This window comes from Arachis ipaensis, chromosome B05 (genome assembly GCF_000816755.2).
Source record: "Arachis ipaensis cultivar K30076 chromosome B05, Araip1.1, whole genome shotgun sequence".
Lineage (NCBI taxonomy): Eukaryota > Viridiplantae > Streptophyta > Magnoliopsida > Fabales > Fabaceae > Arachis > Arachis ipaensis.
Genome location: NC_029789.2, coordinates 132,071,586 through 132,084,982, shown reverse-complemented (window position 1 = coordinate 132,084,982; position 13,397 = coordinate 132,071,586). Strand labels below are relative to the sequence as shown.

Below are 13,397 nucleotides of genomic sequence, written 5' to 3'. Positions count from 1 at the left end.
TCTCTGTGCTGTCTTAGCCTGTTCTACTGATGAATGAACCTTTAATGCTCTCTTCTACACTCATAGCATGTTCCTACTAGTTTTCCGTTCTGCTTAGAAAAGCTCATTTCTTTCTCAATCTGGGGTGTGCTCACTGATTCTTCTTATTTCTTTTTCTTTTTTATTTTTCTTTTTATAAAGGTGGTGGTGGTGGTGCACAACAACAACTGAAGTTGGTGTAGTTTGAGGCTGCACATGCTGCTAGCTTTGGATATTTCTCTGTTGTTGTCTTCAACATTTAGCATCTATCCATTGTTCTTGTCTGGTGCAAAGGGAACTGCTCCATTTCAATACAAGAATCTGAATCCAGAATCCCCCTCTTTGATTAGAAAAACCAAAAAAGGTTCAAAAGGGTATTGCTTGGAGAAAGAAACCCTGAATATTGCTCTTTGGATTTTGATGTTGTTTTGTATCTGTGTTTAAGAGCTTTTTTGCAAAACCATAAAAAAAAAAAAAAGAAGAAAAGAAGCTTCTTTGCATAGTTATTTGGCTACCCTTCTTTGAGAAATAAGATTTTGGATTTGATGCTTGGTCGAAGATCATTATGGAGATGTTTCCAATTCTCTAGCATTCAGAACTATAATAGCTCAGTGGAAAGATATGAAGAATATTCTGAAGAAGCTTCATATCATGAATGAACAAGGTTCCTCTTCTTCTTCATCATCTAAAGGCAACAGCAACAACAAGAAGTCCAGTGGTGGAACATCTTCATCCTCTAAGAATAATAAGCTTTTGGAATCTCGGTCCCCTCAAAGTTCTGAGCATAAACCCTTCTCTGGCCTCTCCAATTGGTTGCATTCTGTTGCTAATAGGCAGAGTCCTAGTCCTCCATCTTCAAACCAAGCAGGAGGGGAGAGAATGGAGCAATCTGATACAGCGAGTAGTGCCGGTTTAGAGGTTGTTTCGGCCTCAGCTGGGCGCGATTCGGAGTCTAGTAACTCCAGGGATCCAGAAGTGGAGGAGGAGTATCAGATACAATTGGCTCTGGAGCTAAGTGCAAAGGAGGATCCTGAGGCTGTGCAGATTGAAGCTGTTAAGCAGATCAGTTTAGGGTCTTGTGATCCTGATAATACGCCGGCTGAAGTCGTGGCCTACCGATACTGGGTAAGTCACTCTGATTCACCTTTTAAGAACATTGACTTTAGGTTGAAGTCACATTCTTGTTTGTTAAGCCACTGCTGCTGCTGGAAGAGAAGATTTTGGAAGACATAAGATTGATTATTGCATTGTTCTTAGAGAAGTATAAGACTTCCATGGAATTGTGTGAAGAATTTTTGATGAGGAAATGGTGCTTCATTTGCATAAGCATGGAGGGTATAAATCTACCTTAGGATAAAAAAAGGAGGACCCAGGAATGAAAAAAAAGAATGGAACTAATGATCAAGGAATGTGCTTAAATAGTTAAATCTTGTTTTGCCCTAATTCATGTTTTTTGAGATAAAAGAAGAATTTTGTTAATAAGAAGATTAGAAAGAGATTGGAGGAGAAGAGACCCTCCTTAGAATAAAGAATAATTAACAAAAAAAATAATGTGTTTTACCTTTAACCTTCCTCTCACCCATGTGTAATGACAGGGATAGCAAATCATGATATCTGGTAGCCATATAGAATCTTCATTGGTAAATACATTAATAGCATTCTAAACTATGCTGTTTGGGTTGAAAATTCCAATATTATTCAGTTTCAGCATTTTATGAATCTGATTTACTTCCTAGACATTAATTGGGAGTTCAGAATATAAAAAATTGGTTGGCACCTTGATAAGAAGAAAGTGGAAACTATCCTCTTAGAGTTAAGGTATATTTAAGTTTTGGTCAAATACAGTTCTGCATCAAGAACGGCTTTTCTGTTTTCTATTTTGTTTTAACCTTTGTTCAAAAGGCCTTCTAAGTTTACCTTGTTTACTGTCTAATTTTCCATCATTTGTCACACAAAAATTATTGGCTCATGATATGGCATTATGGCTAGCCTAGTATATTCTATACTTTGTTGGGCTGGTTTCCTCAGAGATGAGACTTTACATTTGAAATAGTGTGGGAGCCTTGTTGTAAGATCTTTGGTTATATACTTTTGCATGTGATTTTCCCCTTCATAGAAATACATTTGTTTTAGTTTCAGTTTTTTGGTTCTACACATTAGAGGGATTAGGACTCATTTAGAGGGCTATTGCTTTAGATGATCCATTTTTTTGATGGTCTTGATATTGAACGAACTATTCCTATGTCACTTGGTCTACTTCACTATAATTTTGTCCTACATAATTATTTTCTAACTTATCTCATATCGTAGATTTATCCGTGCTTCACAGAATTACAATGCTCTTGGTTATGATGACAAGATCTTGGATGGTTTCTATGATCTCTATGGGATTTTAACCGAGTCAACCTCTTATAGAATGCCTTCGCTTGTCGATCTGCAAGGAACACTGGCCTCAGGTAGTGTCACATGGGAAGCTGTCTTGGTCAACAGGGCTGCTGATTCTAATTTGTTGAAACTCGAGGAAAGAGCCCTGGAGTTGACAATCACGCCAACGGGACCCAGCATGGAAGTAGTTATAGATAGCAATTTAGTGGGCAAGCTTGCGGTGTTAGTGGCTGATTATATGGGTGGTCCAGTTGGAGATCCAGAAAGCATGACAAGAGCATGGAAGAGTCTTAGTTATAGTCTGAAAGCAACCCTTGGCAGTATGGTTTTGCCACTCGGTTCTCTAACCATTGGATTGGCCAGGCATCGTGCATTGTTATTTAAGGTACTTACCACACCATTTTTTTTTTGTTGTTGCTTGAATTTCAGTTAATAGGACTTAGATTGTGCATTGTGTTTGCTTTTGGAGAATTCCACTTCACTTTCCTGAATTTCAGTACATGTAATAAAAATATCCTGCTTTTTATGTTAATGCAGGTTCTAGCGGATAGTTTGGGCATCCCATGCCGGTTGGTGAAAGGGCAGCAGTATACCGGCTCTGACGATGTAGCAATAAATTTTGTCAAGATTGATGATGGAAGGTAACTGATATTGAAGTTCTACTATTTGTTAAGTAGGAAGAATTGCTCTGTTGAAATTTTATGATATACTCCTCTTGAATTGGTATTAACTTCTTCGAGGTTTTGGTCCTTGATACTCAGTCGAGTAGACTACACATGAAATGGTAGGACTTGATGCTTCGTTGGCTGCATGTCATTCAAGGACAGAAAATTTATTATACTAGTGTCTTTGCAACTGGATTATATTTCCTGTCATAGCTTTTTCTCAAATTTTCAAATACTAATCTTTTTAAAGTGCTGGTAGTCGAATATCATATGATTCATTTCGGTGTCTTTCTTAAGTGAATGTTGCAAGATTTGTTTAGTATCTATAATATGTGTGTGGTGTATATTTCAGGGAGTACATTGTTGACCTGATGGCAGATCCCGGGACACTTATTCCATCCGATGCAACTGGATCACACATTGAATATGTTGAATCTTCTTTTGTGGCAATTCCTTCATCAAGAAACCTTGATTCCTCTCATGTAGCATCATTGAACAGTGGTGTTGAAAGTTCATCTGAGGAAACATCAGAGTTCGGCATGTTGGACAAAGGGAACAATATATCTAAACATTTTTTGCATTCAGGGAAAGAATCTGGTATGAGCAGACTTGCTACGAGGACTGAAGATTCAGTAGGACCCTTGAGTGAATCAACTAGTCCCCATAATGTTGAGAAGATCACCGGGCGGGAAGCTCCAAATAGACCGAATCAACGATATGCACATGCAAGATCTCCTTCTTGGACTGAAGGGATTAGTTCCCCTGCCGTGCGCAGAATGAAAGTCAAAGATGTTTCATTATATATGATTGATGCTGCCAAGGAAAATCCTCACTTAGCTCAAAAATTACATGATGTTTTACTTGAAAGTGGTGTCATTGCTCCTCCAAATTTATTTTCTGAAATTTATCACGAGTTAGGCTCCCCAACTGAAGAAAAAGATGAACACAAACCAGAAAGTGGACAACAAGAGACTCAGGTTGATGAAAGTCTCGGTCCTACTTTGCCTCACCACAGAGTTCATCCGAAAGGAAGTTCAAGCAGCCAGCCGGAGCACTCTAAGCCTGTAGAAGGTTTAGGAATAAACCTTCCTCTTGATCCGAAGTTAGCAGCTGTACAACATACACCATCCCAGGTAACATATGGGAAAAATGTTCCAGTTGCGGCGGCTGCAGCAGCAGCTGCTGCTGTTGTTGCTTCCTCTATGGTAGCTGCTGTAGCAAAGTCAAACACTGACTCGAACATTGATCTTCCAGTAGCTGCAGCAGCCACTGCAACTGCTGCAGCTGTAGTAGCAACGACTGCAGCTGTCAGCAAACAGTATGAGCAAGGCAGTCGAAGTGATGGGGACATGGATGGCACTGGTTATGAGCCAAAGGGTAGTGGTGATGGTGAGAATATTGTGGTAGGAGCAAATTCAGAAGGTGACAGAATATCTGATAGATCTATAGTAAGCAATGACAGTACAAAATCTGATTTTACATTAGATGATGTTGCTGAGTATGACATTCCGTGGGAGGAAATCACACTGGGTGAACGTATTGGACTTGGTATTAACTGTACTTTGCTCTATAAGATTTGGTTACATTTTTTTGTTAGATGGTGTTATTTATAATTTTATAGATATAAATTCACATATGTTGACTAAACTTACATTTTGGTGGCCCATTTTTTGCATTCAGGATCGTATGGGGAGGTATACCGTGGTGAATGGCGTGGAACAGTGAGTTTTATACTCTTGATCATAATTAATTGTGTTATTCCTACTCAGGCATACATTCCATATCTATCTTACAATTCAAACTGTATTTTCAACAAACAAATTATAAAATGTAATTTTTTTTCTTAACTGAGCAAGGCCCAAGAAATTTTTGGCTTCAGTTTCACTTTTACCCTTAACAAAAGTAATCAATATTTGACTACCTTTTATGCTTGTCATTCTTTTTGGTTGTGTTTTTCTGTTAGGCTGTAGGTTTTTGAATTCTTACATTTACATCAGGTCTCTGCTTTGGTTTGTAGGAAGTTGCTGTAAAAAGATTTCTTGATCAAGATATATCTGGTGAATCACTTGAAGAATTCAAAAGTGAGGTAATATTTCAGTACAGTGTCTCTTTTTGTAGTTTCTACTCATGTTTATTTTGTTGATGAATGATTTCATTTAGTACACATTTACAACTATCAGATGTGATTTTTATGCTCCATAATGATATATCAGATAGCTGCAATACTTTATTTAGATTGTTATTGTATTTGTCCCAGGCTAATTTGAAATTTGGATTAAATACTTTTTCCTGTTGAATTGCATTTTTTTAGAAGTTCTTGATGAAGATTGACCATTTCAAAGCCCTTTGATGTAATCCTTGTTTTATTTCTCCAACATTTTATAGCTTCTATTATTTTGTTATATACTTCCATCTTGTGTGCATCTCTCTATGAATAGATTTCCTAATGCAATTTGAGAATATAGTGGTGCATGAATGTATATATAAGAGAACATATATATATGGAAAGAATATATTAGATGGAGACTAAGAAGTAGGGTTAGCACATTAGAGTTATTTAGTTCATGTAGTTGACTATACTTATTCGAAAAATTATTTTGTTTAATTCTTTTATGAATGCCAAAACTAGTTGTGCATTTTCATGAATTTTTTATATGATTTTACTGCATATTTAACATATGATGTAAGTTGCCATAGGTTCAAATAATGAAAAGACTGAGGCATCCAAATGTTGTTCTCTTCATGGGAGCCGTTACTCGACCTCCGAATCTTTCTATTGTTACTGAATTTCTTCCCAGGTAACTTGAGATTCCTTATTTCCTGAGACTCATATGAGACTGTGGATTGCAAATAGATCTTAGTATATGGTACGGAATAGTGCCATGCAGGCCAAAAAGATTACTTCTAAATGAACATCTAAAATATGTGATGTATGTTGTTAATAGCTCAAATGTCAATTGAGAACTAATAAGCAAAAATAAGATGAAAATTTCAGTTATTATTTGGTTAATTGGACGCTTAACACTTTTCCAGGAGTTTTTATTATTTTGATTAATGTTGTTCTGGAAAGATTACTTTTAATGACTCTGAACTGTATATTTCCTATGCAGAGGAAGTTTGTACAGACTAATTCATCGACCAAACAATCAATTAGATGAGCGAAGGCGGTTGAGGATGGCCCTCGATACTGTAAGATTCTGTTTTCTTTTCTTGCAATGTAGTTTCATTAAGCAAATTATTGCCATAATCAGTGAAATTCAGTTGATGTGACATATATCTCTTGAATCTTCAGGCCCGAGGAATGAACTATTTGCACAACTGCACTCCAGTGATTGTACACCGTGATTTGAAGTCACCAAATCTTCTTGTTGATAAAAATTGGGTTGTGAAGGTGCCAACTAATTGTCATGATTGAATTTTCTTGATAGCATGCTGAATGCTACCTGTAGATATGGTTTATTTTTTTTTTTCACCCTTTTTTTCCTTTCGAATAGGTATGTGATTTTGGCTTATCAAGAATGAAGCACAGTACATTCCTTTCTTCCAGATCAACTGCAGGAACAGTAAGCTGTCATAACCCTCATTTCTAAGCTCAAATACTGTGTCATACCCTCTGCCTTCTGAATTATTCGTTCTTTGATGCTCTTGTTTTTCATTTTGCTATATATTTTTATTTCCGTTGTGCTTTATATTCTTTTGAAGATATATAAACATACACAAATGGAGACACTTGCTATTATCTTTTAACAGAAAGTTTGAAAAGGCAGGAGCTTCTTGCCACTTAAATATTCATTATGTTTGGCATTTTATATTAATCCTTTTGTGATGATGAATACCTATCTTCAGCCTCGGCTTATGCTATCTTCAATTTTTAATACAATTACTAGTTCTATGGGCCAAGAAAATGTCGATTGAATAAGGTTTGAGAGAACGAGAGAAGGAAGAAAACATAGAGAGAGAAGGAAGAAAACATGGAGAGAGAAAGAAAGGAGAATTGAGAGAGAGATAAGAAATGTATGGTCTGCATTACTAGTGAGCTTATCGCTAATCTGTGCTTATATATAGAGAAGAGTAGCTTGGTGTGCAAGCTAGTACAAAAGGCAGAACAGTCCCTTCATTCTTAAGTTAGTTATGATAGCTGTAACTAACTTACAGCTGTCCTATCGTAGCTGGCACTGTTCTAACAGCCAACATTTCTCTCATAACTGACTCTTGTAACTCTTCTCTAGACTTTACCAGCTCATTCTATTATGATGAATGGTCTTTGCCTCTTTGGTAACAAATGAGCAAATCTTTTCTAATTTTGTTGAGGCCTAAACATGAAATTGTTGAATTTTGCTTGTTATAATTAAATTTACTAAAGTTATTGTTTGGTAAGAGTTTTTGGACAAAACATATAAAGACAGGAGAAAGAGATAATTGTGCAAATTTTGTGCATATCTGTATGTCTCCTTTTCAAATAGGTCTGTATCCTCTAGTGTTTTGTGTTTGTTCTCTGATAATTACCAAATGGGGCCTTAGTGTAGCTACATGCGTTTCATCTATACCTCAATCTCCTCTCTTTCGTATGTGTGATCAGCTCCGATATTCTGCATGTATTTAGTTTTTTTCCTAAGGCTTTGTTTGGCATTGCAATACATTCATTTTTCATAATATGTTGCAGGCCGAGTGGATGGCGCCTGAAGTGTTAAGAAATGAACCTTCAAATGAAAAGTAAGCTCGGTTATCCTTAGTTTTCATCATTAAGTTTTTCTTTATTTTTCTTTTGGAGGAGAATTTCATAGTCTGTTTTCCTCTCTGACCTGAATCATCTGGCATAGGGAAAATTAAATTTGAATTTTCATTACATATAACTATTGTTCTTTGGCTTCCTTGTCTCGTCGATCTTCTCATTGGCTTTGCCACCCTTTTAAGCCCTTCACAATTTATGACTATGCCAAGTGGTGATTGGATATCCAGGTGCGATGTGTATAGCTTTGGAGTCATATTATGGGAGCTCTCTACTTTGCAACAGCCCTGGGGTGGAATGAATCCGATGCAAGTTGTGGGTGCTGTTGGTTTCCAGCATCGCCGCCTTGACATTCCAGATGATATGGATCCTGCCATCGCGGATATTATCAAGCAATGCTGGCAGACGTGAGTGTACTCTTGCATCATTCTTGAATCATTTTTAAACTAGAAAGACTTGATTACACAATTTTTAATCTAGAAAGGCTTGGTTGAAAAATATTTGAATAGTATATGGACTTAATCGAAAACTTCTAGACTATAGGGATTTGTCGAAAATAGTTTGGCATATACAGCGATGTCCTTGCAATGTTTAAGCTTTAGGAACTTTTAGAATACTTAAGCTACATGAATGAAATACACATGATGCTTGGTGTGACTATATGATACTCTTTTTGTATTGTAGAGATCCAAAGTTAAGACCTACATTCGCTGAAATAATGGCAGCGCTGAAGCCGTTGCAGAAGCCGATCATTGGTTCTCAATCTCAAGTGCCGAAACCGGGTAGGCATGAGAAGGCTCAGTCATCAAGAGTTGGTGCAGACTCGGCAGGATAGGAAACAATTATACAGCTAACCATATCTTTGTTCGTTTTTGCTGATAAAGTAAATGATGGGAAGACAAGATGTATAGTATTTTTGCTCATTCAGTCCTGTGATTCTTTTCAGTCTTGTCCCTTTCCTTTCCTTTTTTGTTTCTTTCTTTCCATTTTCTTTTAAAATGTTCTTTGCAATCTGCAGTGGAATCATTATCAGGTTGTACCATTTGTTTGTAAACAATTCTTTTGTAATTTTGTTATAATCAATTCTAAATTTTGATGTGCATAAATTATTAAATTATGAGATGTTGGAGTTGTAGCTTGAATGGAAGAAGCATTGATAGTGGGTGGAAATTGTTTGCTGCTGTAATGCTGGTATTAGTCCGTACATTGAAGAGTAGATTAAATAATTAGAAGATATTCATGCAATGATATAAAAATTCATTCATTCTTATTATAGTCTCCTATGTCGATATATAATTCCTCAATAAAGAATCTCCAATTTTTTTTGTCTCTCTGCATTCACAATCGCACATGCAATTTGGAATAATTGGTTGTTCGTATCTTGAGTAACGGCTGTTAGCAATTGTCCTCCAAAGTAACCTTTTAGAAAAGTTCCATCCAATGTTATAAAGGGTCTACATTTTGCCCTAAATCCATTTTTGACAGCAGTCAAACAAACATACAAATTCCTGAGCTTTAGTAACCCATTTGGCTTTGGAGTGTTCTCATATTTGCTCTTGACCCAGGATTAGCCTCTCATGCAGACAGTCTCTCAATTGTAGATATTGATCCTTCTCCGTGCTTTCAATGACATCTTTTATCTTTTTCTTAGTCCTATACATCATCCTTTGACCCACATAAATGTCATACTCAACTTTAAACCACTCCTGTGCCTTTGTCTGTAATATGTTGGGATGGATTTTGAGTTTTGACACTAACTCTTTAGAAATCCAAGCACATGTGACTGACTTGCTCTTGTTGCTTCTTGGACAAGTATGTTCATCTATAATGGTCTTAATCTATCTATTCTTAATATATAAAAGTAGATACATAAGTTTACCCATGTTACTTTTAAAACATCTTTTTCTTTCTACTAATGCCATGTCAGCAATATCGCTTACTTGGCAAAACATTAGAATCAACCACTCAATTTTTGCCAAATCAACTATTATTTCCAAATCAGCAAAAAAAAAAAAATACACAAATAAAAACTAAAAAATAGAATCCAATAAATTTGTAACCTACAAATACATTGAACTCATATTCCTTCTATAAATAACTCATTAAATATAATAAACATTCATATTACAAATGTAATAATAATATTAATAATCATAATAAATTTTACGTTACAAATATTCAAATTCCATATTATTTGAACTACTTATATAAGTTTCTTATCACTATTCCTTCAAATTATATCAAATTTAGCACAAAAAATTTATTTCCAAATTACACAACTCAAACTTACTCAATGGAGCATCATTCTTTGGACAATATCACCAAACAAAAAGACAATTGGTTTATCAAAGTTCGTGTGGTTCATCTATGGGAAACATTAACACCCACAAATAAAGAAGAGTCTCTTTGCTTAGAAATGATTATATTAGATGAAAAGGTACAAAATAAACATATTTATTATATTTTTAAATTGAATTTACGAAAAAATACTTTAATTATTTTTACTTTTTATACTTTTTATATTATTTTATAATACTTTATATATAATTGTATTTTAATATCGTTAAAATTATATTTCTTTTAATATGCTATTAATTGTTCCTTTTTAACTAATTATTAACTATGATTTACTAATACTGCAAGGAACACATCTTCATATAATTGTGAAGAGAAATGTGATGAACAAATTCAAACATTTGTTACAAGAAGAAAAAGTCTATACTATAAAAAAATTAAAAATAGAAAATGCAAATGATTTGTATAGGCCAATTAAAGATACAATGAAAGTAAACTTTTTACTCACAACTGTGAAAGAAATTAAAGATCTAATTTTGAACATTTTCCAAGACTATTTTAAATTTGCATCACTTGAGACATTGTCTGACAGAGTGGGTCAAAGAAATTTGTAAAGGCCAATTAAAGATACAATGAAAGTAAACTTTTTACTCACAACTGTGAAAGAAATTAAAGATCCAATTTTGAACATTTTCCAAGACTATTTTAAATTTGCATCACTTGAGACATTATCTGACAGAGTGGGTCAAAGAAAAATACTAACAAGTAATTTTATTTTATACTATTTTAATTATTCTTATTAAAAATTATTTATTCAAAAAAATGTACACATTTTTGTTATTTTTATTGTAGATGTCATTGGAAAACTACATCAAGAGATTAAGAAGAAAGAAAACATACAAATTCAAGACACATCGTCGGAAGAAAAATATACATGCAAAGATGGAACAAACAACATAATAGAAAGTGCATACAACTCAACAATTCATAAATAACATGCCTTCACAAGAACCTACGACAGAAAGAAGAAAGCAACAATTCTAACAATAACCAATAAAGAAAAAGGAGGACGAGCGCCACATAAGAAGGCTAAGTCCATCAACTAAAACATATGCAAAAATCAAATCACTAAATAAAAATGTCACTTTGTACAACTCCAACATCCAAATCTTTTGTACTACAAGTTATTTTAAACAAAGCACCTTTCAAATTTAACTTTAGTTTACACATATTTAATTTAATTCTACAAAATATAATCATTTTTAATATTTATTATATACTATTATTAATTTACCATCCATGCATTGCGCAGGTCTCATTCTAGTTTGAAATAAAGGTGGATAGTTGGTCATGGCACAATAATACAACCAAGGACGGTTAGGGTTATAGCATATCACTCTGCACCTCTTTTTCTCATTTCTAAGATAGAAAACATATCTCCCGATTTGTATGTTGTGCTTTTGCACTGCTGGTTTGAAGTGGTCCATTGTCTCAAACTCCATGTTCAACTCTAGAGTAATTTTTTCATACAGTGTATACGAGTTATGCTGAGGAAATACAGCTTCTGCTTCATCGTCTGACCCAGAAGGGCTACATAGTTCTTTAGACTCGTATTCATACATATCAGATCCATTGTCTCCAGCTTCTCTATTCAGATTAGGCACCTCTATCCTTGGTGCTTCTTTGTCCCTTCAAAGAACAATTCTCTATCCAGAAAGTTGAGGCCTTAGACAATTTCTTCTTCTATTTGGATTCTTATTTGTTTGTGTAACATCGTTTGTCACAAAACTAGTTAAGAAAGATAAGCAACTTGTACAACTTATGCAATGATAGAACATGTTTCACAACAGTTATACAACATTTTTCGAAGAAATTATCTAAGTAAACATAATAAAAAAGTTTACATGTTGTGTTTTCTGTTATAACTTCTTCTATCATGATCTTATCCAGAGTTGGTTGGTTTATATTAGCACTTTTATTCGCATTATAAGAAGCATTTTGATTATGGTCTTCGTTGGCACCTTCATTATCAGCATCATTAGCATCATTTTCATATGTAGCTTTATCTACTATTTTAGCTTGTCTAGATTCACGATTCCTTTTTTGTTGGGATAAACCATTTGATGGTGGTCTTGGATGTCTCTTTCTAATCTTCTTAAGGCCCTTTTCTGGAGTTGATGCAACTCCGATCTCATTATTCCCATTCACTTCATTCACAGCTTCATTCATAGCACTATTCGTACCTTCATTCAACTCATTAACCTCAATATTCCTCTCATTCACTATAATAGTGGGCTCATTCACTATAACAGTGGGTTCATTCACAACTTCGTTACCTTTATTCACTTCAACATCTTCATTCTCCTTCTCATTAGTGTCACCAACTTCCTTATTAATAACTTTATATTCGTGCACATTATCAGCAGGTGGATTAATTTCATACACACTCTCACTACTATTATTAGAGACCACATCATCCTCAATAATGTCAGGATTGGCATCAATAAGGAGGTCAAAACAAAGATAAACAGTGTTGTCTTTTTTTATAGCACTCTTACACATCCTCATAACTTCAACATTTGTTCTAAACACTCTCATACCCTTGGCTAAATCTAAATCAGGTTCCAACCAATAAATTTTATTATATCTAGGATAACCCAGATCTAGAAATAAGTCCTCAATAAAAAATAAATTACATGTCTCCACATTAATTGATGAATCTCAGATAATAAACCCCTTCGTATGTCATATTACTGTTCTCACCTCTTTACAAAGAATCCATGTGATGATACACAAATGTAATTAGACTATCCATTTGAAAAATAGTAAAAAGAAGATAGAATGAATAAACCAGAAGCATAGCATATGTCTTTGACAATGGCAAAAAAAAAGGGTTTACAGGCAATGACTATAGTAATATTGTAAGGGCAGAAAACACAAAACAAAGAGTATGCTTGGCAAACACGTTGGAGATGATAAAAATGTGTTTAAAAGTTTTTGGAACGCTGTTTTTTTATGTTTGGCAACTTTTCTGCTCTAAATGCAGACATGATTTTGCATCTCAAAAGTCCGTTCACTTGAAGTAAGAAATTATAGTTCCTGCGTTCACTCAACGTACGTTTAGGTTTATTGTTGGTCATTATTGGTTTTAATAGTTTTTTTCATAATTTTTTTATCACTTTTAATACTTTCTTTCATATTTTAATTTTTTTATTAATTTTTTATTGTAATTTTGTTATAATATAAATTATTAATTTTATTAAAAAAGACAAAGAAAACAAAAAATTGGTCAAAAATAAAAATAG

General features: G+C 34.3%; 1 protein-coding gene across 2 annotated transcripts; it reads left to right on the top strand.

The window, feature by feature from the left end:
- LOC107644218 (serine/threonine-protein kinase EDR1) lies at nucleotides 7–8,963 on the top strand. Of its 2 annotated transcripts, none has more exons than XM_016348028.2 (13): nucleotides 7–1,143; nucleotides 2,348–2,788; nucleotides 2,941–3,044; nucleotides 3,421–4,616; nucleotides 4,749–4,789; nucleotides 5,086–5,154; nucleotides 5,766–5,866; nucleotides 6,179–6,257; nucleotides 6,361–6,459; nucleotides 6,563–6,631; nucleotides 7,732–7,781; nucleotides 8,028–8,204; nucleotides 8,482–8,963. In XM_016348028.2, the coding sequence occupies exons 1-13, from the start codon at nucleotides 640–642 to the stop codon at nucleotides 8,630–8,632; spliced, it is 3,081 nt and encodes a 1,026-aa protein (XP_016203514.1). In that variant the 5' UTR covers nucleotides 7–639; the 3' UTR covers nucleotides 8,633–8,963. The 2 variants fall into 2 exon arrangements, with proteins under 2 accessions (XP_016203514.1, XP_016203515.1); XM_016348029.2 differs by having other exon boundaries at nucleotides 1,007–1,143; nucleotides 2,329–2,788; nucleotides 8,482–8,781.

Bases quoted from the DNA above. Each gene is read 5' to 3' on its own strand.
- LOC107644218 (XM_016348028.2), top strand. From the start codon at position 640: ATGAAGAATATTCTGAAGAAGCTTCATATCATGAATGAACAAGGTTCC. The intron at 1,144-2,347 runs GTAAGTCACTCT...CGTGCTTCACAG, and splicing joins TCGTGGCCTACCGATACTGG to AATTACAATGCTCTTGGTTA. The intron at 6,460-6,562 runs GTGCCAACTAAT...CCTTTCGAATAG, and splicing joins ATAAAAATTGGGTTGTGAAG to GTATGTGATTTTGGCTTATC.